General features: G+C 42.4%; 3 protein-coding genes across 12 annotated transcripts in view; 1 reads left to right on the forward strand and 2 right to left on the reverse strand.

Moving 5' to 3' along the window:
* Positions 1–2,662, reverse strand: part of ADAMTSL3 (ADAMTS like 3) — a 170,718-nt gene extending 168,056 nt beyond the window's left edge. Inside the window, exon 1 of one of the 4 annotated variants that reach the window (XR_014854291.1) lies at positions 686–879. The gene's annotated coding sequence lies outside the window, so the exon portion shown is untranslated. Of the gene's footprint in view, positions 1–685; positions 880–1,404 lie in introns of those variants that run through there. The other 3 variants (XM_085070493.1, XM_085070495.1, XM_085070492.1) reach the window with 3 other exon arrangements.
* Positions 2,663–9,367: 6,705 nt separating this feature from the next.
* Positions 9,368–23,431, forward strand: LOC146432682 (lamin-B3-like). Of its 5 annotated transcripts, XR_014854292.1 has the most exons (13): positions 9,369–9,792; positions 13,702–13,858; positions 14,598–14,723; positions 15,645–15,815; positions 16,711–16,836; positions 16,970–17,190; positions 17,887–18,112; positions 18,524–18,631; positions 19,460–19,576; positions 19,672–19,776; positions 19,914–19,984; positions 21,291–21,322; positions 21,878–23,431. XR_014854292.1 is itself a non-coding variant. In XM_085070500.1 (12 exons), the coding sequence occupies exons 1-12, from the start codon at positions 9,428–9,430 to the stop codon at positions 21,948–21,950; spliced, it is 1,827 nt and encodes a 608-aa protein (XP_084926626.1). In that variant the 5' UTR covers positions 9,368–9,427; the 3' UTR covers positions 21,951–23,431. The 5 variants fall into 5 exon arrangements, 4 of the variants coding, with proteins under 4 accessions (XP_084926626.1, XP_084926623.1, XP_084926624.1 ...); XM_085070500.1 differs by lacking the exon at positions 19,914–19,984 and having other exon boundaries at positions 9,368–9,792; XM_085070497.1 differs by lacking the exon at positions 21,291–21,322.
* The window catches only part of SH3GL3 (SH3 domain containing GRB2 like 3, endophilin A3), a 59,463-nt gene continuing 55,274 nt past the window's right edge, over positions 22,132–26,320 (reverse strand). For all 3 annotated transcript variants that reach the window (XM_085070503.1, XM_085070505.1, XM_085070504.1), the window contains one exon: positions 22,132–25,100. In XM_085070503.1, coding sequence (XP_084926629.1) covers positions 24,895–25,100 — 206 coding nt within the window. In that variant the 3' untranslated portion in view covers positions 22,132–24,894. The remainder of the gene's footprint in view (positions 25,101–26,320) is intronic.

Here is a 26,320-nt window from a genome sequence, read left to right on the forward strand (position 1 = left end):
TTTAAAATTGCCAAAAAAAACCCACCAAAACATTTAATAATACTATTAATTCTTTGTGTCAATGCACCTTATTACCTTAGACTATACAGTACCAGAGTGATCCCAAAACAGTGCAAGTTTCATGCACCCCCAACACACACAAACATCCCTCCCTCCCCTCAGCCACCACCCCACTAGCTTGCCAAGCCCTCCAGTGAATGCAAACTTCTCCTTCAAATAAAGTACTCCTTTCTAAAAAGTCAGGCATCCCGAAGGAAAACCATCTACCCAAACAGTTCTTGCACCTGTCAAGTGAACATAATTAAGATTGCTTACAGAAAGAAGCGTTTTATTCCCTCCCTCCAAAACCATCTTAAAGTTCCCCTCCCTCACAAAAATCTTTAGCACGCCTGGATGCTTTCGTCATTCAAAAGTATCAATAAAAGAAGGAAGACTTATTTTTCCCCTCGCCAAGCATTGCCGAGAGCCCCAACTGGCCAAACCCAGTGGGCTGCGGTATTTCCGAGGTGCCTGGGCTCCCTGGGGGCTGCAGAAAGCACCGGCGCCGCTGCGCCTTCGCGGAGCCTCCTCCCGAGCGACCCCCGCCCGGCACCGCGGCCGCCCTGCCCGAGGGAGCCCGCTCGGGGCAGAGGGCCGGGGGCTGCCCTGCCCTGCCCTGCCCGGGGCGGCAGCCGAGCTCACCCACCTGGCGCGGCGCGGCGGGGAGCGGGCCGGGCACGGCCGGCGCACGGGAGAGCCTCGCCTGTCACGGCACCGGGGATGCAGCATCCTGCCCCGCGAGCGGCGGCCCCTCCCTCACGGCAGGCTCCAGCCCACCGCCGCGCCTCAGCCAAGGTCCTACAGGCTGCTGGCAGCGGGCCGCCCCCGCAGCCCGGCCCCGGCCGGAGGCGCCCGGGCGCCTCCACCTGCGGCGCGGGGCCGCGGCTCGGCCCGGCTCGGCTCGGCTCGGCTCGGCTCCCGCTCCGCCGCCGCGGCTCGCTCCGCACCCCCCGCGCAGCCTCTGCCTCCCGGGCCAGCGAGAGCGGGCGGGCGGCCAAGCGGGCCCGTCCCCCCCCGGCTGCGGAGGCACTGGCGACGCTCCGATGTCGGGGGCCGAGACCCCGGCAGCCCGGGACCAAGCGGTTCGTCTTCCCCCGAGGGGCAAAAGCTACCGTGAAGTCAGCCCCCGAATCTGATGCAAAGCAGCTTCCAAAACCGCAACCGTCCTGTGTCTCATCTCCAAGTAACTCTCACAATACAGCTGCAAATCTGCTCGCACGCCGAGTAGGTCTTTAATCTTGCTGCCCTCTACAATATTTTTAGGTTTCCTACTGTAAATCTGGCGAGTACGTCTCGTACGACAGCTTTGCTCTCGTTCTCCCTCTGAGCTTCGAGCTGGTGAACAGGAACGCCAAAATCCTCTACCTTTGCGCTGCGGCTTCCACTGATGTTCCAAGCTTTCGTCGAGTCCGCTAAGAGCAGCACGTAGAGAAAGGGCTCTGATCCCTGCCACTGAAGTTAAAAATATGCTCCAGCGAACTAAACATAACCGATGAAGAGTTTGTTCAAATATGTTGCACTGGAAACTTTTCCAATCTGTTTAGGTTTCTCACCAGCACGGGAAGGCGCCTCCTCTTTCGTTAGGAACAGAGTGCCCTCTGCTGAAACCAGCCTGCAGAGCGCGGCACCGAGCGGCAGGGAGAGCAGCACAGCCGGCCGGGAGCAGCGCGGAGGAAGCAGAGACACCTGCGCTGCCCGGGCTCCTCCTCCTGCCCCTGGAACTCACAGGCTGCTCTGGCTAGGGTACACCCTGACACCTGAGGCAAGTTCTTCTTCCCAGTCTGTACATTATAAAAATAGGCTGTGTAGCAGGCAAGAGTGCTGCTAAGGACCCGATCTTCTATTTTTCTAATGCCGCTCAGCTGAAAGTGTATCTGGAAATCCTGGCTTTCCATCTATTTCAGTTGCCACAGTTACTTAAACAGTCCTTTCACTATGACTTCAGTTATACCCCTGCAATTGTTAGCTTCCAAAATGGCATACCCATGCAGGCAGCATATACTTCAGATTTGATCACAGGCGAATTTAAAGCTAGAATTTAATCATTAGATCATCTAATGCAGAAAATACATTTTCCTGTCCCAAAATCATGGTGATGAAGCTGACCCTCAAGACCTGCCATCTAGTTAGGAATGTACACAGCTGGCATCGTGCTTACTTAGAATATCTCTTTTAATTATATATGCAAGTGTTAGAAACATTTGCTCATCTGCAATAAATTTGAGTGTAGAAAAATTCTGTACTAGAAAGCAGCCTAGATTAGCTCACATCAGATTTAGCAACTCAAGTGAGGCTGCTGTTTACACACACACTTAATTCCTCATGTGATCCTGGTCCCAAGTTAGAGATTCTATGTCTGAATTTTTACAGCACATGAGAAAGTGGCAATAAGGACCCACAAGCATTAACCCCCCAGGGAGATTTCAGAAAGCAGCATTACAGTAAACAACACAAGAACCTTGTGGTACCTACCTTGGAAAGTAGCAATTAGCAACATGTCTTGCGCCAGCTGCTGGAATTACTTAAATGTTGTTAATCCCATTTTCCCCCACAATCCATGGTCTGGTTTTGTTACACTGAAATCATCCTTTTTGCAAGGAAGATGAGCACCCAGAAAATAACAGTATTTGAAGCATAAAAATAGCCTTAACCTACTACTAGAAACTGCACAGGAGTTTGGACAGCACTTTCCTATGTGGAAACAGGGTATTTTCCTACATGAATCTCATTCTCATTGAATACTGATTTGTGTTCTCCTTTATCCAATTTAATTTCTTCACCTCAGCCTCACTCTACACTCCTGCCACTTTACTCTTTTCTCTCCAGATTCCCAGTGAATCTGGAAGCTTTGAAATTTTGACTGCTGTTGGAGGTCTCCATAACTGCTTCTGCTGAGCCAAGAAAAAACTGAATGAAACTCAGGTGTCTAGGCAAGATGTGATTGAAAATAAGTACTTCAAAATTCACAGCACCTGCAAGTCTGTAGCAGACTCCCTAACATGCACCCTAAAGTTGAAAGGGCCACAAACATAGAGGTTTTGGTTGCCTAATTTTAATCCCCAGACATTTGTCAGCAATTCTGTAAAAACTAATTGACCATTCAAATTTAAAATAAATCATTTTCTAAGGAAACATATGACTTCCCTTCTGCTCACTCTGTCTTGTCTGTATGGATTATAAATTTTTCAAGGCAGGAACTTCTGTTCTTTGCCTATTATGTTTGCACATCCCTGGTCCAGTGCCAAGTGCTTTAGGTATTACCTTAGTAGCAGTTTTTACCAGTCTTCTAAGTCCCACTCACGCCACATTAGCTCAGCAGAGTTAGTATAAGATTTTTGAATAACAAACTATGGTAGTGCTTTTAGCACTCAGTTCAGATGCGTTTGTCTCTTGCTTTTAGCAATGTTTTTTTATTCCACATGTGCTTTGTTTTTGCTGGTCTCTAAAATATGCATAATTTACATTAAAATGACAACTCTAAAGCCCTTATTGTTCATAAAATTGTGAAATATGGACATTTGCACTTATTATTTCATTGAACACATAATGGCAATCTCATCCATCTGTAGAGCTGGCATGGGCTCCCATGAGGAGGATGGTTGGAAATATGATGGTTTTATCCTTTGTTTTACACAGACATAAGACCATGTGTCTTCACTATCAAACATACCCATGAAATATCTTGTAATTTCTTGATTTATGTTCAACTGGAACAGAAAATTTTAACTTACACTCAACAGTGCAGGCAGAAGTGGCAGAGAAAAAAGACTCTGCAAGATATAGCTAAGGGCTAAACTGAAAAGAAAATCTCTGCTCTGGCAAACAGAAAACCTCTGTTAAATCACATTATGACCCCCAAATTTCACTCTCTGAGCATTAATAGAAAACATTCATATTTAAAAGAGAAACTCCACACTTCTCTATTTAGCTTTGTCCTGAAATGCAGGTAGACATACCTCTTCAACAGTTCCACTTATATATAATTATTCCCCCAAAACAAGTTCAGCTAAGCAAATCTGATGATCTGAAGGCCATTCTTTCATCGCAACAAAAGTCTTTACTACTCAAGAGAAAATATGTTTGGCTAAACTACAAGTTTAAAATCCATTGAAACAGTGCAGAACAGCATTTGGCTCATAAATCAGCATTGTGACTAATGTATAGCAAAATTGGAAGTATCCTGCAGAGGCCCCATGCAGAAACTGCATTTTGGTTCAATATCTCAAAGTTATCAGTAATAGAGCTGCACCTGATTGATTAATGAAAGCAAAATGTTAAATTTCCTGTAACTAGAATAATGAGAACCCTAACACAGCCTAATCAGTTCTTTGGCCCTGCATTGCATGTTCTCAGGGTGCTTGTTTACCCTGAAATAACAAGCTCTCCAGGGCAGAGAGCAATCACACACTGTCACATTCACAAGTATGTTATGCCCTATAAAGAGTAGAGCCTCTATTAGTATAAAGGTACAAAGTTCAGCCCCAGCACCCTGTCTTTCATTTCTTGGTGTTCTGGAACCCATTGCATTCCATGTAGATCCTTGCCCTGGGCTTTGGAAACAGCTCCATCAATGTAGTAAGTAGAAAAAAATTCTTGAGATTTGCAGAAAGAAAAACTATTTATACAGACCCAAACATACTTATATAGACCCAAACTTCCTGTCAGTTTGCATCCAAATGACTCTAGAATTAACCAAAGCAGTATATTCAAATGGTCACGATTTTAAATATTTGAAAAAATATTTGTCCTTTCTTGTTTCTCAAATTCCTTTTGGTGCTTAAGCAAAACAACTTGTGGTGCATTTGCATATTTATGATTCTATACAGTAGGAGCAAAGCAAACACACCTTCAAATGGCACAAACTTGCTTTTTGTTCTAGTTCACAGTTTACAGCCTTAACTAAAATGTTAGGATCAACATTTTGAAATAAACTTATAATATATTTACTTGATCATTTGGTGGGCTTGCAAAATATATTTTCGAAAGGATTTATGTGATTATGTGGGGCATAATTAGAATGTAGGAATTTGTATAGAGAAAGGTTAAATGCAGATAAGGCAAAATAAAAAATTCATTGCAGAGGTAAAATAGTTTCAGTTTATCTCCACATAGCTATGTGTTAACAGATATTCTTTCTAGCTTGCAAAGTAACACAACCCCACTGGTGGGTCATGGGTATGGCATGTTGAATTTCTGAACTTCTCTGCCATTTTCTTCTCATGCAACAGTGATGATAGCCTGTTTTCCTCATTCTGGGATGGCCCTCACTTCTGCATTTGCTAAAAAAAAAAAAATGTTATTGAGTGCTATGTGGAAGAGGCAACATTTGGTGAACAAACAGGGGCTCTGAGGAAATCAATTACATTGCAAGTCATGAGCAACAGACAAAGGTCAGCAGGACCTGCCCTCGCTGTAATGGCTCATTGGGGAAGAGCAAGAGCGAGGTAGGTGGCCTGTGTCTCACAAGATGACTAGTGAATGTCACTACATGAGCATCCACCAAGATGCACACCAGTGTGGAAATGGAAGAGAACATAAGCAGCAAACAGGGAGAAGGAATTAAAAAAAAAAGGTTGGAAGAAATGCATGATACCTCATTGGGATGAATACTAGTGACACACACAATGAGGTTATGAAAAGAGAAGATGAATGCATGCTTCACCGTGCACGTTCACACAGTGAGCCAGGGGCTGGGCACAGCAGTTCTAATAGACTATCCATAGCAACAGCTTCTGTGCTTGTAGCCATGAGCAGAATTTGGTCACTGGCAGCTGGAAACCAGGACAGCCTAAGCAAGAAACTTGCCCAGTGTCACCTATAAAATGCTATTATCAGGTGTATTTTCAACATTTCATATTCCACCAAACAAAATCTGTTGTTTACTTTTGCATCTGGTAAGGTGACAAATAAATTAATTTTTCCCGTACTATCAACTTATAGAAGGCTGTTGTTCCAAAGCAGGCAAAAGCCACTGTAAATCAACTGACTTGTACTGCTTAATTTAACCAGGCAGGTAGAGGCACAGGCTGGAGTCCTGCAGAGGAGGATCACTCATGCAGTGATGTGTTCTGTAAAGGCTTTTCCCATCTCTGTGTTCTACCACCAATAACACAGAAACAGAAAGTGCCCTTTAACCTTTCTGGTGGTTGATCTCTAATTCTCTCATGGAGCCCCCATACCTGCTCTAGTGCTGTGGAAATCATTATCAGGCCAACAGAACTCAATTTGTCTTCATTAGCTCTGGTCATGTGCGAGTCACTAACAGCTGTCTGTAAACAGACTGCTTAGGTGGGTATTTATTGATACATTCCAATGCTTCAGAGTAATATCATTTGAAACAGTGTCACTGCTATATGCAGTGGCTCCTTAAAGCATTATAAAGGCTGTCCAGTGATACCTTGATTTGTTTCTAATGGGTATCTAGGAAGAAACCCTCATGACTTACAAAGCAGACTAACAGCCAGAGAAAAACAGTAAAATGCTACAAAAATTTCCATTCTTAATGCTGATTCTGTATCTATGCCTATATTTGTCAGTACCATACTGTCACAATAGTCAAGCCTGACTACTTACTATATAGAACCTCAACTGCATTTAACCTTTGAAAAGAATTTCAAGCAAATATGAATTCAAGCATTTTGTAATGGGCCACAAAAAAAAGTCTAAAAAGAAATATTATTATCAAGAAACTTCACCTTACTGGAGTATTTAGCAATCACTGCTCTAGCAAACTGTCATCCAAGGAGTGGTGATGTCCAGCTGCTTCCCAATGGACAGAGAGCCCAGTCAGGTGGCCAGGCTGCAGGGCAGGAGCCACACAAGCTCTGGCCCTGTCTCATTGCTCCCAGGTAAGATACACAGGAGTCTAGAGAGGACAGCCAGCGATGCAGAGAGCCCAGACAAAGTTACAGAAACCAAGCAGGTCCAAAGCCAAGCCAGAAAAACAGTCCTTGGTTCACCAGAGCCCACAGCTCAGCAAAACCACAAGAAAGCTTAAAGGGGGGTTGAGGGCCAGGCCACAGCTTAAATGGAGCTCCAGCAGCCCTGTGCAGCAGTGTGGGCAGAAGCCTCAGCTGAGGCTGGTCAAGGTCATCGAGGCTGGGAGTGCCCTGGGATCAACAAGGACACATTGCTTACACTTGACTGGAATCAGTTAGAAGATATCTACGGAAAAGGATAACAAAAAGTTTGCTTGATTTTTTTTTCCTGCTTGCTTTTTATTGTATTACTGCATTTCTGTATTCTTTTTTTCACCTAATTTCACCAACTCAAGATCAAGGACTTATTAAGCTAATTGAAAAAATTCACAATTTTTTCTTATTCCAACTTTGTGATATCTGCTAATACTGTCTGAATGCCCCATATCTATATTTTACTGTAAAAAGACTATTTGTAGAACAGTTTTTACCGTGATTTAGTCTGGGATATGTACCTTTTCCCACATTTTTTCCTGATACTCTCCATATCTCTTAATCCTGGAATATTCCTAATATCTTTAAACTGGAAACATAGGAAAGGATGGCGCAGGCTTATCTCTGCAGGAATTCCTCAGATATATTTGCAGTCTAAGCAATACAGACTATCAAAGAAGTCAGAAAAAATATCATGAAGAAAAGAATCAGCAACAGACTTCCATTATGCTCTTTTTAAGTTGCCTCCTTCTGTTCTCGCTCAGGGAGAGTAGGTAAAGAACACAAAAGATAAAACTAGCTCGGACTATTTTTTGAACTATTTCTTTCAGCTGTTTTTGTTTGCACTATTACAAAGCCTTGGCAGGCAAGGAAAATATTCTTAGAATAGCAGATTTCTTGCTTTGTTCTGCATCTGTTCCAAAACCATACAATGTATTTGAACAGCTGGCCAGTAACATGCAATGATCAAGCATGGCAATGACATATGATCACAGTGTTCTTTGTAGAGGACTGAGGTTTCAAAGCTGAAATAAACCCTCAGATGTACACATCTTGGTCTTAGAGGTACATGTTCAGATTTAAACCATACTTTTTATTTTTCTTGAATTGAACTTTCTATTGGCAGTGAAGGACAAACAAGTACTCATTATATCAAAATAAAACACTGGAACTGCTCTGCAGGAAAGAATTTCCTGGTGGTGTTACTCGGACAAGAACCAGAGGAGCTCAGTCTGGCTCTGTGTCACTCCCATGCTGCACGTAGCTTTAGAATCTTGAAACTACCTTTTGGGGTTTTATACAACAGCATAAAGATGCTCCGAAAAAAATTTTGAGGATTCATACCTTCTTCTGTATCCTTATCTACTCTCTAACTTTGTATCCACAGGTATACATAATTTAATTCTAAACTCCCCAGCTCTACCCTTAGGGCTAGCTATGTTGTTCTCTTATGTTACCTGCCTGTTAACCTATAAAGAGAAGCTTGAATTTATGCCTACAATATTCATAAAATCTATCTTTACATTTGAAGAACTCTAAGAGGATGCCACGATTATTTTTCTATGTAGGAAATAACTTAAGCTAAGACCTTAATTGACATTCTTGTAACTGTTACGACCAACACCATAATTAAGAGTTACAGTAATGTTCAGAGATCTTTATGCTCATACTGAATTAGTTCCCTACAGAATCTGCTCTCAAAATATAAGTTAAAAAGGGTAAATTAATTAGTTACTGGAGAAAACTGACAATTATCACCATTCGCATCACTACTAAAGAAGTGCTGAAGCAACCTTCTTACTAAACACTGAGTTTTATAAAATGTAATTAGCATGAGGCTTTACAGGCTGTTTTACACATTTGCCTTCATGCAGGCTCTCTTTCCACCTCCGTTCTTCCTTTTGCTCACACAACATCAGCTTTTAACCAGAACACTGTATAAGTGGGATGGCTGACAGGAAAGCTAAAAACGCCCACAAAGAGTAGAACAAAAAGGGTTGTTTTCATCAGCTGAACAAGCAGCTGCAAAAAAATACCCCAGACACAACAGGCAGAGCACTGACGCAGCAGCATGCTGGAGTATGAGCATCACTGCAGCTGTCATGCATCTTCCTAGGGCTGGGATTTTGTTTTCGCCCCGACCCCTTCCACGGGTCTGTAAGAACGCAGCGCTGCGTAGGTTTCTCCTTCTCCGCCCTCTCCGGGCAGCACCATTGGACTGATGAGATGCAGCAAGGCACGTGTGAAAGATAAAGCAGAAAACAAGCAAACAAAAAAACAATTAAATAAATGAAAAGGTGTTTCCTACAAGGCTCGGCCGGGCCGGGGCGGCTGCGGGGCGCAGCCCGAGCCCTTTAAGCTGCCCACCCTCGGCGCGGGCCGGCGGCAGCTGGCAGCTATTTATACCGGGGCGGCGGCGGGCGCTCGGTGTCCTGCGCGGGGCGGTCCCGGCGGCGGGGCTCGGAGCGGAGGCTGCCATGGCCACACCGCTAACCCCGGCGCCGGCCGGCGGGAGCCGCTCCGTCAGCCGCGCCGCCGAGTCCCCGCTGAGCCCGGCGCGGCTCAGCCGGCTGCAGGAGAAGGAGGAGCTGCAGCAGCTCAATGACCGCCTGGCCGCCTACATCGAGCGGGTGCAGGCGCTGGAGGCCGACAAGTCGGCGCTGCAGCAGCGGCTGAGCGAGCAGGAGGCGGGCAGCGACCGGGAGCTGGGCTGCCTGCGGCTCCGCTACGAGGCGGAGCTGGCCGACGCCCGCCGGTCGCTGGACGACATCGCCATCGAGAAGGCCACGCTGCAGGTGGAGCTGGGCAAGATCGGCGAGGAACACCGGCAACTGCACATCAGGTCGGTGCTCCGGCCCCGAGCAGGCCTCCCTGCCCGGGGACACCCCGGGGAGCCGCCTCTTGGGGCTCCTGCAGGCTGAGGGGATGCTTCTGGCAAGAGCCCGTGGGCTGTGCGAGGAGTGCGCACTGATGTTGCGCGTCTGGGTCGTGCGGGCGTGAGAACCGCCAAGGTGTTGCCCTCTGGCCTCGGAGTGTCTTGGGTTAGGAGACGTCCGGATGCCTGTTCTGGAGGTGTGCTGTGGGGACACTGCTGAGTACCTGCGATGCTATGGGGTCACTTCAGCACCTGCCTGAGATGGGCATGGGGCTCCTGCAGAATGTGGGGTGCTGGGTACCCTTCTGGGCTGTGAATGCATAGCTTTATGGGTTTGGCACCACACCTGTGTTTACAAACACTCAAGATGCTGGAAAGCATCTAGAAAGTTATGGTGCAGTGGAAGGAGTGTTTGTATAGAGTCAGTGTGCAGCTTTTTTGGGCTGTTCATCTCAAACATTGCCCAGAGGCGAATACAGAGAGAAGATAGTTCTGGGAGCAGTATGGCTTACCTGGTCCAGGTTGGTACTGCACAGAAGTTTTCCTAGTGGCTTTTGAGACTGAGACTTAGCTTGACTTTCTTGTAAGCTGTGTATCCTGAGCCTGGAATAATAATTTTGTCCAGGCTTACCAAGCCTGGAACAAAGGCAATGTAAGTGCTATACCATCTTCTTGAAGGAGGAAGAGCTCTGTGAACAGGTGTCCAACCCCAACAAGCTTCCTTTATAAAAATGGACAGCCTACCTGCTAGCACTGCTAGTTACTGTAATGCTCCGTTGTACACCTAAATCAGTTACAGACTTGTAACCCTAAACCTGTATCAGAGTGAATACAGGCACCAGCTTTTTCTTTTAATGCCTGTATGGAGGAAGTCCTGCTTCTTCATAGGCTCAGTAGGACTCAAGTAGCTGTTCTAGTTGGGAATAAAACATGTGTTTACTGTAAGCTTCTGTTTTCAGCTGCATTGTTGTTGGGCTTCTCTCAGTCATGCTGGGTTTTGGCTCACAGATCTGTTTCATAAATCTAACCAGCTACTTAAGTGGACAGTGAGGAGAGGGGTAATGCCTGTTCTAAGAGTTTTCTGCTGCTCATTGTGTTTGTATAACTCTGGCTTTGTTTATAAAGTTTTAGACTTGGCAGGCATGCAATTCTCTAGACTGTTGGTTTGTCTTTTTTTCCTTTACAGTGACTAGGTCGTAGACGTGGTTAAATGGACAGCCCATGGGAAATGATACCTGGTACATATTGGTTTCTGAAAGGACAAGACTGAAGTCCTAATATTAATGTGTGTTGTATCTGGGCTGACTGCAAATGTCTCAGATGACTTGGAACAAACTTTGAGGGTATCGTGTCCTTATATATACACCCTTTAAATAACCTGGTGGCTGTTTAACTCTTATAGAATGAAATGCCACCAGATAATTTCCCAACAACATTAACTATTGGCTGTTATTAATCACTGATTAAGAGACTCAAAGTTTTTGACAACAGTAAACTGACTGCATTTGTTTTTTTTCTTACTGCTTAAACAATGGTGACTGGAAGTAGGCCAAAGATGTTTGGGGAGGAGGAGCTGTAGATAAGCATATTGGTTGAATTCAGAGCCTGAGGAAGGTCAAAGCAACTGCAGTAACACAGCAGAGAAAGACAAGACTTTCTGCACCAGAGAGTGTGGATGTGCATTTTGCTGCTGAACCTGCCATACACAGTGTAGCAGCTGAGGTTGTAAGAATGAATTCTGTGTGTGCAGCAGACATCCTCTGGTCTTGACAAACTGGAGTCTGTTTCAAACATACCTTAAATCTTTTGGTAAAATTATTCAAATTCTCCAGATCAAGCATATCTGACGTCCTTATTTACAAGGAATGTGATTGGCAGTGTCTCAAAGTTTTTGCTTGTAATTGATAGTCTGTAGGCCACACTTAGCTCTGGCATGGTTGGTATATGGAATGTTGCAGAGTACTGTAACTGACAAGAGCATTTACTACCCTTTTAATCCAAGTTTGGGGTTCAGAACACCACTTTACACCCCTGTGCAGAAAGCAGTGACAAAGTCAGACTTGTTAAATTGTTCTTCTTAAAGATGAAATGTCTCACTCCAGGGTTCTTTGAAAATAATATTTTTCAGAAAAGAATCCAGGAAACCTGAGCCTGGCTGTCAGATGCTTACATTGGAAAGTGGGTTGTTAAAACAGATGTTAAGGGAATTTTAGTTTTGCGTACTTTGATTGCAGAAGGAACTTTTTATTATTGTAGGATGAGATAGTCAATATCAAGTAGTGTTATTGACATACTTAATATCATATCTAATACAAGTGGTAGTAGCAGCAGAGATGCCAAAAGGAAGGTGAATAATTAATATCTAGAAAAGAAACCTGTGAATACTAAAACTACAGCACGTTATCTTGTTTTCCACTGTTAGTAGAGATACTTTTCTCCTAGAGTCTGAGTAAAGAGTAAATAACATCTGCTAGCTCAACACAATCACCTCTCTGAAGAGCAAGGCTAGAAAAGGCCTTGAGCAAGCACCTGATATAGCCACATGCCCCAGGCCTGTGCTGGAATCTGCCATACCTGCATCCCTTCCAGCAGATTTTGTGTAATCCTTATTTTAAATTCCAGATGATGGAGATTCCAGAATACCCCCCTCCCCACACTCTGCTTCAGTGGTGAACTGTTAGTTTCCTCTCGCTAATATCTAACCCACGTATTCCTCCCTGCAATTGAAGCCTGGAGCTTCCTGTCTTTTCCACAACAGACCTGGAAAACAGATTCCCTCACCTCTATGCAGCAGTCCTTCATGTATTTAAAAACTGTTCTGTCTCTTGTCACTTTTCTCTTCTCTAGACTAAACAACCCTTAGTTTTTTCCAATCTTTCCTTGCAGTCCAACCTTTCTAGAACTGATCAATCCTGCAGAATTACTTTGGACTCTTGCCAACTGGTCTCAGTTATCCACTGGAAAACTCATTGTATGAATTAACGCAACTTTGCCACTCGGCAGAACAGATGCTGCCAAAATAAATGGAGGACTTCCTTTATTCTTTGTAATCTCAAATCCGAGTTTTGAGCAGGGACTCTGGGTAGTGGGCAGGCAACGGGAAGGATTTTAAAAGTTGGAGCAGTCTGGAGAATCATCACTGAGGTGACATCAGGCCCCTGACTCCTTGTGGGCCCTTCTTGCACTTCACTGTGGTGCCAATGGTAGCTGCAGTGCTGGCCATGCAGGTGGGACCGGCGGCTGCAGTCCCTGGGTGTCGGTCTGGAGATGTCTCTGAAAGCAAAGCTGCCCTCACCCCGGAGCTCCACCGCGGTGGGAGGGAGGGAGTCGCTGGCGGCGGTGGCTGAGGGGCTGCGGCGGGCAAAGCCCCAGCGGGGCTGCGGGGCGGCTGGCCGGTGGCCGGCGGGGGACAAAGCTGCCTGTGTACTGCGGGCAGGACACGCGGGGTGGCAGCAGGGCAGCAGGAGCGGCTCCGCCTCGTGAGGGAGCGGTGCTACCGGCCCGGCCTGCCCTCCCCTCACAGCCGGCGCTCGGGGCCCCTGGTGCCTGAGGCGCCTCCCGCGGGGCTGCGCTGGGCTGGGCCGCCTTGCTGCGGGGTGGCCCTGCAGGCTTGTCCCGCTCCGGGAGGGAATGCCGTGGAAAATAGCTGGCTTCCGCATGGGCTTTGCACAGAAAGAGCTGGAAAATGGGTCAGGAATCTCTGTGGTGTAACAAATGATGCATGTCGGAGGGCCCTGTCTGGTTTGTCTTGTGCTCTCACCGTGAGCCTGACTAACCTGTCCTGTGTTTAAGCACAGAGCCCTTTAAAGGCACACACGTTGAAAACAAGCCCTCCATCACCAGCCGCACTTAACAGTGTACAACTCTCCCTTGCAGGAATTCAAAAAAAGAAAGTGATTTAAACCTGGCCCAGGCTCGTGTGAGAGACCTCGATGCCCAGCTAAATGCAAAGGAAGCTGACTTAGTAACAGCCCTGAACGAGAACCGGACTTTGGAGAACGAGCTCCGGGAATTGAAGGATGAAGTACTCAGTGTAAGGCTTGCTATTGGAATCTAAACTTTGCTTTTGCTCCTGCAGTTTTTGCTTGTTTTTCCTCAATTAGTTAGTGATATTTAAAAGCAGAGAAAGCCTGTTCACTATGGCAGTGATAGGTAGAGAGAAGGATTTCCACAGTCTTGTTGAAAGCAAATGTTACTGGTGGTGGGTTCCTTAAAACTTCCACCTGTTGTAGGTACCTTTAATTCTATGATCATAGGATGTAATGTTTCTTGTTCTAAAAGCAAGATGAAAATGCACTGCTGTAGTCCCTGTAGCATTCTCTAATGCCTCAGGGAAGTATATAATATTGGAAGTGTACAATAGTTTGTCAACATAGGTAGTATATGGAGGATTTTATTCATTAAGTGTCAAAAAATTATAGTAGAATCTAGGAAAAAGTTTGGAGTAATTACAGTTTTAAAGGGGAGGAATATATATGGATTGTACAATTGATTCATCAGAAGTCTACTTTGAGGAGTCAAATTTAGCTGCTGGGATTAAGGGCTGTTCTATATTTGCCTTGTGGGAAATCTGGTCTACATAACAATTAAATGAGATTCTATCTGTTGCTGATATTCCCACTGAAATAAGAACTTACAGAGTAATCCCCTTCACACAAACAGTGTGTTTTGATTGCTGTGGGAATGATGTTGTATGACCTGTAACAAATTGGCTGCTTTAATTTGAAAAAATACCTCTTAATTTTGATGACCCTCTTGTCTGTCTTTTCTAGCTGAATATGTCATTGGATGATACTAAAAAGCATCTCCACAGTGAAATGTTGAGGAGGGTGGACCTAGAAAATCATATGAAAACTTTGCAGGAAGAAATGACGTTCCAGAAGCGCCTTCATGAAGATGTATGTTTTAGCTTATTAAAAAGAAATCTTTTTAGGTGTCCATGATCCCTGGATGCACTTAAAGCCCATCTTAACATTGCTTTTATCCCTAAAAAGGTAACTAGCAACCTATGGCAGCCCATCAGCTAATAAAATCCACCTAACCAGGAAGGCTCAAGAAAGTACACAACCTGGTGTTAATTATGATATGACAAATAGGTATCTGGAATATGAGAATTTTCTTAGGCTGCTCTTCTAAAGATAACTGAAATCCCAATATGTCACTTTGTGTAAGTGAAAGTGCATATATTAGTTACTGTTAAATGATTCCAGATGTTTACTTGAAGCCTAAAGTAACTGAAGAAGTTAAATCTCCTTTAAGCAACTTGTTCCCAACTTCCTTAACACTTCTCACAGGTGTCTGGTAACCTTTGTGAGAGAAGTCAGTACACACAACTAAATGAATAGTTTACATATGACTGTAAACCAGCTTCCTTCTCACTGGTAGGAATCACAAAGTGTGTGGTTCAAGTGATAGAGAATTCTAATTTCTCTAACCAACTGCTATTGCCTTTTGAATAAAACAAGACTAGGTGAAGTAACAGTGCTGAAAGAAACTGAAGTGTATATGTATGTGTTCTAAGGTTAAAAAAAACAACAAAACAAACAACCAGAATCTATCTAGTTCCAAGAATTACTCTTACTAATTAAATGTTTACCACGTTTTTTAGTTTAAGCAATGTGAAGTGGAAAAACAATAGTGACACAGCAAGGTGGATGTGCCAGATTTAACAGATGAATAAAATAGGCCTAAACATGAATTATTGTGTTCTCAATGATAAATCTGCTTCAATAGTGAAGGACTTGTGAAGCTGGTACACTATATCCAGTTGCAAATTGCATTGATTTGTTTATTCTCTAACAAATTTCTTCTTCTCCTAGGAGCTAAAGGAGACAAAAAGAATCCATGAGGGCAGGATAGCAGAAGTAGAGTCTGGCCGTCAAAGAGAATTTGAGAGTAAGCTCTCGGATGCTCTGCAGGGGCTCAGAAAACAACATGAAGAACAAATTCAAGAATACAAAGAGGAGATGGAGCGAACATTCAGTGCAAAGGTGAGTTTGTAATAGATGACAGAAAAAGAAAGCTGAAGTTCTCTGCACCTTGACATAATTAAGGTCACATGGGCACAGACAGCTGACTGATGGAGCCCTTGCATTCACTGCAGAGCTTCTTGGCATAAGTTGTTAGGGAATTCCAAAGCAGTGTCAAATTTGACAGTAGGATTTCTGCAAACATTTGATCCCAAACAAAACTGGTTCAAGCATAAATATGGGGAGTGATTAGGAAAAGTTGATCATATTTCAGACATCTGACAGATTCAGGACCAAGGTGTGTTATGTTTGTATTAAGCAATTTCAGTCTTGAATAAAACCTAACTTTTCCTACACATCAACTTGTATGCCATCTCAGGGAATTCCTTTGGATGCTTGTGTTTATGTTTCCACTGGAAATTCTCTAAGTGCCTCTTGTGGGAGCATTTTGTCCTTTCTTGGGACATCTTAAGATGGAGCTATTTGTAGAGCAATTCAATGCTGCTTATAATGATGCAGGAACTCTTTAATAATATACCTTTTGGAGAAGAGTGCTAATAAATTTATTTGTACACCCAATACCCTGCAGCCCTACACTTTGACAAGCAGCTTCTAAACATATTCTCCATTGGTCTTCTGGAGAATCAATTTACTTTCTATACAAAGTCCTCATGCATCACTAACTGAAATATCCTATTCAGGCAATTTTCACTTCTTGATTATTGCTGACTTTTTCTGACATAAATGTCAAACTTGTGTAAATCTTCCTGGGCAGCAATACAAAACTTTCTGATCTGGACTTTATTGGTATCTGCATGTTTCAGTAAAACATAACTATTTCCAGGTGTAACAGGTGACAATTATTTGGTTTTCCTTCTTTATTTAAAATACATGGTAATATGCAACTTCTCCACAGATGGAGAATGCCCAGCTAACTGCAGCAAGAAATAGTGAGTTTGTCAACGCTGCTCGGCAGGAGCTGATGGAAACACAGAAGAGAGCTGATATTCTGCTATCTCAAGTTAATCAATATCAAAGCCAGGTGCTGTCTTTATAACCTCTTTAATTATTTTATTTACCCTCAATTCAAAATATTGGCCTCTTCACTTATGGTTGGACTGTTTGGGTTTTTTTTCTATTTTTTTTTTTTTCCCCCACCATCCCCTTAATTTTAGAATGTTGCTCTGGAGAGCAGAATAAAGGAGCTACAGAACTTGCTGGATTATGATCGTGATCTCCATCGAAGGCGTATGACTGAAAAGGAGGAAGAAATGGCACAAGCTCAGAAGAAGGCACAAGAACAGCTGGAAGAGTACGAGCATCTCTTAGATGTGAAACTGGCTCTAGATTTGGAAATAAATGCATACAGAAAGATGCTGGAAGGAGAAGAACAGAGGTAGGCAATGACAAGATCTTCATTATGAGAATTTGCTTCATCCAAGACCTCCACACTAACTGTTTATCCTGCAGAACGTGGAGGAGATGAGACATAAACATTAAGCACATCCCTAGTGCAGTAATTCAGTTACTGAAGCATCATCTTCTGTAAATGGTATTTATATCCCACATCTACCACATGGTATAGTAAGATGAAGTAACTTCATAAAGCCAGCTGATAAAATTCAAAGGTCCATTAAACATTCCTCAACTCTCTAAGTTTGGTGCTACATCTTGGAGATACATTGAAGAGCACTCAAGTTCCACGACTGGAACTGGGAACTTAGATCAACTCCTGTCTATGCAGACATGGTATCTTGTATGCCTGGTGAGAAAATGAACTTTGAATACATGCTGAGAAGGGTCAAAAACTTAAAGTGACTTTCAGTGAGGATTGTGTCTGTCAAGGACAATTTAAAGGAATAGTGCAGTTGTGAATCTTATCAGTATAAGCTTGCTCTGAACTCAGGCTGGGGCTGTCTTCCGAACTTAACACTCAGCTACTCTTGCCAATAAAAATAAAATTTTGCTTTCAAGACCCCATGGAAAGCTTGGATATAGGAAGCTGTTAGGCTTGGATGTAGTGGAAAGGTAGGAGTGAGAAGAAACAAAGCACAGCAGGTATTCAGGTGAATGTTATCTGCCTCTCTTCTAGGCTAAAGCTGTCACCCAGTACATCTTCCCACAGCACAGCAACTCAAGGAACAAGTCAGGGGCGACGGTTCCTGCATGGGAAGAAAAGGAAACTCAAAGAAGCCAAAAAGAGGGAACATAGTGCTGCATTTAAGACTATTCAGCATGTTTCAGCTACTGGAAACATATCTATTGAAGAGATCGATGCAGATGGGAGATTTGTCAGGCTTAAAAACCACTCTGATGAGGTACTTTCATTTGCAAGTCTGCATTGTGAAGTATGACTGCTTGGGGATTGCTTTAGCTTAGTGACAGACTAGAGCCTGACCTTTTGGTACTGCAGGTGTTCTGTCTCCAGGGCTGTCTGGGAGGTGTTTTTGGGTGGAGGTGTTTTTGGGTGGAGGTGCAGGGGGTTCTTTTATGCCGGAATCTAAAACCTTCAGCTGTTTGTCATCAGATTCAGGCTAGCACTATCAGAAGTACTACTTATCCTTGGTGAACTAAATAGGGTTCTTTAGTCAATTGGATAAAGACAGCATCTTATTAGTCAAAAATACTTAAAACAGCTGCAAGATTGAATAGAGCTAATATCTAATCCATGCAGAGGGTTTATCTGACCAATTAATCTGTAATGCTGAGAAAAATTTCTTGTCCCACAGGATCAACCTCTACATGGCTGGGTGTTGAGACGACGTATCGGAGCTGTGGCAGATGTTACTTACAAGTTTCCTTCACTGTTCACTCTTCAGGCAGGCCAAGTAGTTACTGTAGGTATTGGGTTTATAAAACTTCCTCAGAACTCTGTTCTTATGTTAGGTATCAGTAGAGATTCCTTTAATATGGAAAACTAGACAGATACTGCAAGTGTCTCAAGAACTAAGGTTCTTAGTTTATGTGGAGATGGATATGGGAAAAATCCTTGCAGCAACTTGATTTGAAATCCTAATAAAATTTCCTTTAAAGCTTGTACTGAACTTGAATCATCCCAGACTGGAGATGGCTCTAACTGGAATCAGAATCATTGTATTCTAGTTTTTTCTTAGGGTTTCCCATATTTCTGTGACTTGATTGAAAATTGTGCAGAGACTCACACTCCTGCTAAAATCTGCTGCTCCAGCTCAGTTAGTACTAAGCTAAATATTAGCTCTAAAATCGTACTCTAAATACACGTAGATAGTGATCAGAGAGCTGAACTCTACATTTGCTACTCCAAACTGTGGAGGAGCTTGTTCAATAGATCTGAGTGACCCCAGGTGAGAGCCTCTTATACTCACAAGTTGCTGCCCTGAGCATGTCTGTGACTGTGGCTTGGCTCTGTGACTCCAGTGCTCTGCATGGGCAAGCAGGGCTACCTCTATATGGGGTAGAACCTGTTAACAGCTTTTTCTGCACTGTTTTAGTCTTCAGCTATTAAAAACTTAACTACCACTCTTGATAGTCCTGAAATGAACTAACTTTGCAAGGATTACAATGGTTCAGTTTCTGCTACTGGACATCTTTGGTGTTAAAATAATTTATAATTATATATGTTGGACTTTAATCCTAATCTCGCTACAGAAAAGATTCTTCAGAAGCTCACTCTAAATCTCTTGCAGATCTGGGGTGCAGCTGCTGGTGTAAGCCCAGGTCCTAGTGATCTGGTCTGGAAGTCTCAGAAGTCTTGGGGAACTGCGGATAATATTGGTGTTACACTTATCACAGATGATGGTGAGGTAAGTGAAATAATGAAAAGCTTCTACTGTCCTAATGCAAACTTGTTTGTGCTTAATTCCTGAGGAGTCTTGGTGGCAATTCAATTGTATTCTAGGAACTTGCAGAGAGGAAGATAATGCTTGTACCCAGAGGAGAAGGTGGTGAGCAAGATGATGATTATGAAGAAATAACTGGAAGTGAAGCAGAGTTTGCATCTCAGGTAAGCTGCCTGAGGTTTAAATATATGCTATCAGCAAGCAGAGTCATTCAATGGCCATTTCTTTTCCTTGCTAAATGAAAATACTACTTCAAGTACTATTCATATCCCGCAACTCTTAATGTTTTTCTTGATGTCAGACCAAAAGAAGAAGAAAAAAGAAATGTTGTTTGGTTTCATGATAGTGGTTCCTCTGAGCATCCTTAAGCAGGTGAGATGGTGAGAATCACGCTTGTCACCTCATAGAAAACTTGCTTCATCAGTAGTGCTGCAGTCTCTTGTCCCATGTAGGATGTAGCTTGCATGGCTTTGCATCAGAAATGCAACTGAAGTTTTGCTTATTCTCTGAGTATGATCAAACAGTAGCATTAATGATTTGATGTCTTATTACTGACACACTGAAAAGTACAACCTTTAATGTCCTTTTCATCTAAACGTCTGACTGAGTTAACTTAAAAGCTGTTATCCCAATAACAAAATGCAAACACTATTCCTGTGGGATGAAGTGACTTTTTTGATGCTCCAGTTTCCCTGGCTTGCTTTTAAGATTACTTCAGTGTTAATTTAAGGTCAATATGCTTACAAACTTTTGGCCACACACTTGTATGTTGTAATATCCTGTGCAAGACTCTGCAACCCCTTCAAATGGTTTTTGACTGACCATAATACAAGTCTGAACTGATGCATATTGGATGTTCCTACTGTACTTTGATATACTAGTAGTCAGCTATCATTAATTGCTGAAATGGTCTAAACCAACTAATATGAGGGCTTTAAGTTGGTAATAACCAAAGAATTGTAGACTGTAGTTGAGTCAAGTTGGTTTGTGTCTTGACCTGAAATAGCACTGTCCCCTTTGCTGGTACAAACTCCAAAGCCTGAGAGCAAGGGGATGCCTAACTAAAAACTCTCTCCTTCCTGCTAACACATGTTCAGTTACCACAGCTCTTCCTAAAACTGATCCTACACAGTTACAAAGAGCAGTTGCATCTTACTGCACTAGGTGTTAAAAGCTCCCACCACCCTTTCCTAGATATCTTCATAATGTATCTGTCTGAAAACTAACTTTAAAAGTACCTTAGTACTGTCTTTTTTGAATAAAATATACCTAAACAGGCAGTTATTGCCTCCTGCTTCTCTTTTTTTTTTTTTTTTTTTTTGGCCTTTCAAACAGAAAATCTGGGTAACTATGTTACTACAATACCATGTGGCTTAAAGGATGTTTATCAGTCTCCTGACTTGCATGCACATTCTTGAAGTATTTTTCAGTCTTACACTGAAGGACGGTGAGACTCTGTTAAATAGGCTATTGAGAAGGTCTGTAATGCTGTTCTGCCCTTTGGGCTCTTAGTGATACAAGTTTCTTTTCAGATTCAGAGTAGGGCCTCTCCTCAATGGTGACTTCCTTTTATTTTAAAAGACTTTTTTTTTTAGTTCACTGATAATGGTTTGTTTGGTAATCAATGATGGAAAGCAAAAGTAACTTTTTTCCTTACACTTCTAATCTGTTTTATCAGCAACTTTACAGTACAGTTGTGTGCCATTTATGGTAAGAATCAATTCTAATATTTCCAATCAAATTTTAATGTCATTCCTGTTTGCTGAAATCCTATCAAACTTTTGACATTAGTACCTCTATGCTTCTGCTGCATTGGTAGTACTGAAATGGCTGCTTAGTAAACAGAAGTTAACCTGTTGCATGCAGTAAAATGAGAAGAATGCATGCTGTGTTTTAAAGGCAGGCAGGGTTTCCATGCTTTTTTGTTTCTGCTTTAACTATCCTAACAAGGGCAACATGTATCTGCATGCCACTTAAGTTCTGATGCTTGGGAACTGAGGCAGTGATGAGTAGTTTGATGGCTTTTCATTAAAGAAGCACAGGCTCATGTATTGCATGGATTCAAATTCTTTAAGACTTGTGTAATACAGTTCATGTTGTACTGCCTCTCTTGAAAATTGGCTCTGCTTTATTAATAAGTAACTAAATCTACAAAGTGCTAAAAACCCTAGCTGCTTACATGAGGAACAAGTAGGTAACCAGCAAGAAATACTCAGTTTGTACACATGCTAATTAGCCTAACATTTTCATGTTTTCTCTCTGCAGGAAAATGAAGATCCCAGCTGTTCTGTCATGTAATGTGGACAATCATCTGAAAACACCTCTCAGTCCCAGGTGACATAGATTGTTGTGTTTTGATATCTTCTGTAATATCTGGAACTTGGAATTCACATATCCCATCTGATGTCTTTGTAAGAAGCTCTGTCCATGACATGATGGAATTTCCTGCCTTCTGATACTGGACTGTGGCCTTGGATTCACTGGTACAAAGAGCAGTAGAATACAAGCTCCATGTGAAGTTACTTTTATACAAGGATCTGTTTTCCATGACCTGCTGTAACAGAGGAGGGTGCACAGTTTACAAAGTTTCTAAACATGTGCCCTAGAAGGATGTTAAGTACTTGACAATGAACATGAAGCTGCCTCAGCTTTTTCAGTCTTCTGTTATGGTGTTCCTCCAAAAGTAATTTCTTTTAAATCTGAGTGGGAAACATGGGACCAATCACACCCTTGCACCTTGAGCAAGTCTGAAGTAAAGCACAATCTGGAAGAGTGATGAGCGTCTGAAATGTTTCCTGCTCAGATCCTGATGCAGAAATACATTAAACTGGTCTAGATCACTTCCTAGAGTGAAACACTTTAAAATGAAAAGCAAGTTGCAAAAACTATTCCTGTCTCTTATTAAATGTACTGTTTCTATATTGTAGCACCTGAAAATCCCCCAGTTTCAGTATTGTATATTCCTAGATACAGTGTATCACAGCAGAGCTGTGCCAGCCTTAACTTGGACAAATGTATCCTGTAAATGTGAATAAAAGCATCTTGTTCTGACAGAGCAGATACTGTGACTAGTGCTGCTGGTACTGTGAATGGTCCCAAAGACAGCTTTCTAAGGGGCTAGAAAGAAAAATATGCTAAATCGAAAATCAAAACTAGAAAGCACCAACTGTAGTGAAATGCATCAAAATAGCTGCTCTTGGAGTCCTTATGTGCTAAATCTCCATGCAGGCTGCAGCTGTGTGTAAGTCTAACAGGACAGTTGGGGGAATCCTGTTGATGGGCCAGTGTGCCATTTGCTGTCCCTCTGGTAGCTCTGTGCTCCATGGAAAGCCTGCCCTGTACCTCAGAGGGGAGCAGTCAGCCTCGGGGGCACTGCAGTCAGTGTCTCCCCACCAAACTGCTCCCCTGCAGCCCCTGGGGGAAAGGAAGGGCTTTGAGCCACATGAAGCAAACTTCCACCTAAGAGCAGCAGGGGAGGGGAGTAGCTGAGCCTGCAGCTTTCTCTCAATGCTGGAATAGTGTTTTGATTGTCTTTAAGCTTGCCAAAGTGTTCAGTTCCAAATTCAATACCTGCTTTGTGTTAGGATGCAGGTGTTAAGGATGCAGGCTTTCCTTATGCTAGCTTAAACTCTTACCTTATTTAAAACTCCTAATTTTGAGACATCAAGCATAGATGCTGGTTCAATACTGAGATTGTAGCAGATCCAAATTCTTGTTCCACCTCAAACAATAGAAGTAGCTGCTGCTCTAACTTTGCTGTATTTATCTTGAAACTTAAAACTTTTTTAACTATTAAAGGTATTTTTCATGTATATAAAAGCACTCTTGGATTTAAATATTTGCAGATTAAAAAATAAAGGTCTGTCCAGTGACTTTGGTTGAGTGGTTCAAAAGACTTTGAAGTAATAAAATGGGTGAGTTTAGGGACCACAGAATGAAGAAACCTTCAGAAATACTCTCCCCTACTGCTTATATTTATCACTTATTTCAACTAGAGCTGCATTGCTATGACCTTAAGAGGAATCTTCAGTAGACAGCTTGCCTACTGTCAGCTCTCTTCTAATCAATTTGTCTTCTATGGAGAGCAATTGCCAAAAGACTACATGTTCCTCCAGGGCTGCTCACTTTGTTTGGTCACTACTCCATTACTAAGCAAAGCAGGAGCAGGTAAACCGAAAACCAAAGTTATTCTATCTTCATTTGTATAAGTACTTAAGATGCCAGAATTTTTCCTTAATTTTAAAGCTTTTTAGTGTATATTTTTAGTTATCATGTCTTTCCATCACGCCCTAGTCTTCTCTTTCTTCTCCTTTCCAACTAAATATAAAAAAATAGAAGTCTATTGACTTTTCTTTTGTTTGTAGTAGGCACCAGTGCTACTCACCCATTTCTCTCACTGGAGTTCTATACAAACCCTATGGAACAAGAAGCAGTTTGTACTTAGTTCCAAGGCATTTGTCTCTTTTCTTTCTGATAGAAAAAATGTTAACAGATGTAAATGCTAAACAATCAATACAGAGGTAGCAAGATTATTAAAATTCCAGTGCAGAGATGTCATAAAACTACTACTTTCTTTATTCATGCTTTTTTTTTGTGTCATTGTTTTTGTCACTGAAAGCTGATATATTCAGCAAAAGTGGCTTCCCACTCAAACAAGTGGCAGAGCCATCAGTACAGAATCAGCAACCACTGTTCTTATCCCACAGAAATATTTATTCAGTTTGGTCAGTAAATTATAGGAATTTTCAATGCTGAGAATTTGTACTTAGTACAACATCATCTTAATATTGACAACAACCACTTTGCCTTTTGTCAACATACAATGCAAAAGATGTATTAACTTTTTCACAATAAATTACAGTGTGATAGATGAGAAGAGCTCAGTGACATCAGTAACTTAGGAACTGGTTACAGTTAGCTTCACTAACAGTATTTTTAAAAATGGTTTTCAATAGTAAAATCATTGCAGCCAAAGATAAAAAAAATCCACATACAGTAAGAGCAAGGAAATGCATTTTTGGAGCAACAGTGAGCTACCAGTAAACACTTCATACAGTGATCTTCAAGGCACAAAGCAAAAAAACTGGGTATGGGTTTTTTTGCAGGCTGACAAATCAGGGAAGGTGAAATTTTTTGAATATAAAATAAATACATTTTAAAAAGACGCATACAAAAGTCAGTAAGTCAGTCAAATAGCAAGGCTTTCACAGAATGCCACACTGACAGAACATTTGTGAATCCATTTCAGTCATGAAATCATGTTCACAGCTCGAATGACACAATCACTGAGGCAAGGGAACTATCACTTCAACATAATTAATGGGGAAGAAGCCAGACTCTCCATTTAACATCCCCTCATACCAATTCTCATCAATCTGATTGGTCAAAGTTATGATGTCCCCTTCCTTAAACCCAAGCTCGCCTTCATTTTCTGGCTCAAAGTCATAGAGAGCTTGGCAGCAAGGCTGATCCATGTGCACTGAAGAACCTGCCCCCGTGACAGAAAAAACAACCATATTAGTTGAGCTTCACAGCATCCCACCAGCCACTAAACACAAAACAAGGGGACAAAAAATGTAGCCCTGCTGTTGTGTCAATAGCTTTTCCATGGCTTTTACTTTTTAACATCTGACACTTCTACATATAAAATACAAGACTAATAAGTTTAAAACATAATTCTGTTTGTCCCTTAAGTTCAGATTCTACCCCTCTTTCATTCCTAGTTGCCTTCCCTTTCAAAAGGATGTTTATCTCCAACTGAGGGTTTGAGTAATCAGTTGTCAAAACCCATGTGCTCTCTCTGGAGCAGCTGCCAGGGAATGGGAAGGGCAGGAGTTGCGGAAGTAGAAGAGTCAACAGGGGAAATGACAAGGAATTCTTTACACAAATGGCACTGCAGCACACTGATCCTGGGGGAATACCTACCAGAGGGCAGGGGCTCTGGGTCTGTCCTACAAACACAGCCCTGCAGCCTGAGGCAGCCACCTGGATCTTCACACCACGTGTGCCTTGGCAGGAGCGAGGTTTCCACCTTCACCTGAGCAGTGACAGTTCTGGGTTGTGACAGTGACCGTGACTGTCACTACTGCTCCCTGAGCTCATGTGCTCAAGTCCTTGATTTTACACATCTTCCAACTGAACTAAGGCAAAAGCTATGCTAGGAACAAAGGTGCCTATCAAGTTATTTTAGGGGTGAAAACAGTTTTCTGATACAGTATCTGTCTGTTCTTGTGGTTTGCATTGTTTATCCTATAAAGATCTTAATTCCAAATGCCCCTTAAACATTAAAAAAAAAGTTAACCTTGTAAATGGAGTCACCATTTTTTAAAGAGACACTCCTTCATAAGAATTAATTAGCTTGGGTTTGTGGTACCAATATATATGTAACATATTCATATTTATGAATAATTAGAATACATTTTATTAGAATAATTTCTGTTCAAATTGTAAAGCTCAGCTCTGTGATGGACGACTAACCCATGGTTCAATTGCAGTTCAGCCATAACAGATTTGTTAAAAACATATGTAGTATATCCAAGTAAAAGTCTGGTAATTTGAATTACATTTATAAATGAAGAATAGGAGAAAAGATTTCATGCTGCTGCCTTGTAAAGAGAAGTACCACACCTTGTAACCTGAGACCTCTAGAACACTAGTATTTATATTAAGTCTTGTTGGGAACATTTCAGCAATACTCAAATATTCCAG

This window comes from Lichenostomus cassidix, chromosome 10, assembly GCF_008360975.1.
Source record: "Lichenostomus cassidix isolate B80296 chromosome 10, HeHo_3.0, whole genome shotgun sequence".
Classification (NCBI taxonomy): domain Eukaryota; kingdom Metazoa; phylum Chordata; class Aves; order Passeriformes; family Meliphagidae; genus Lichenostomus; species Lichenostomus cassidix.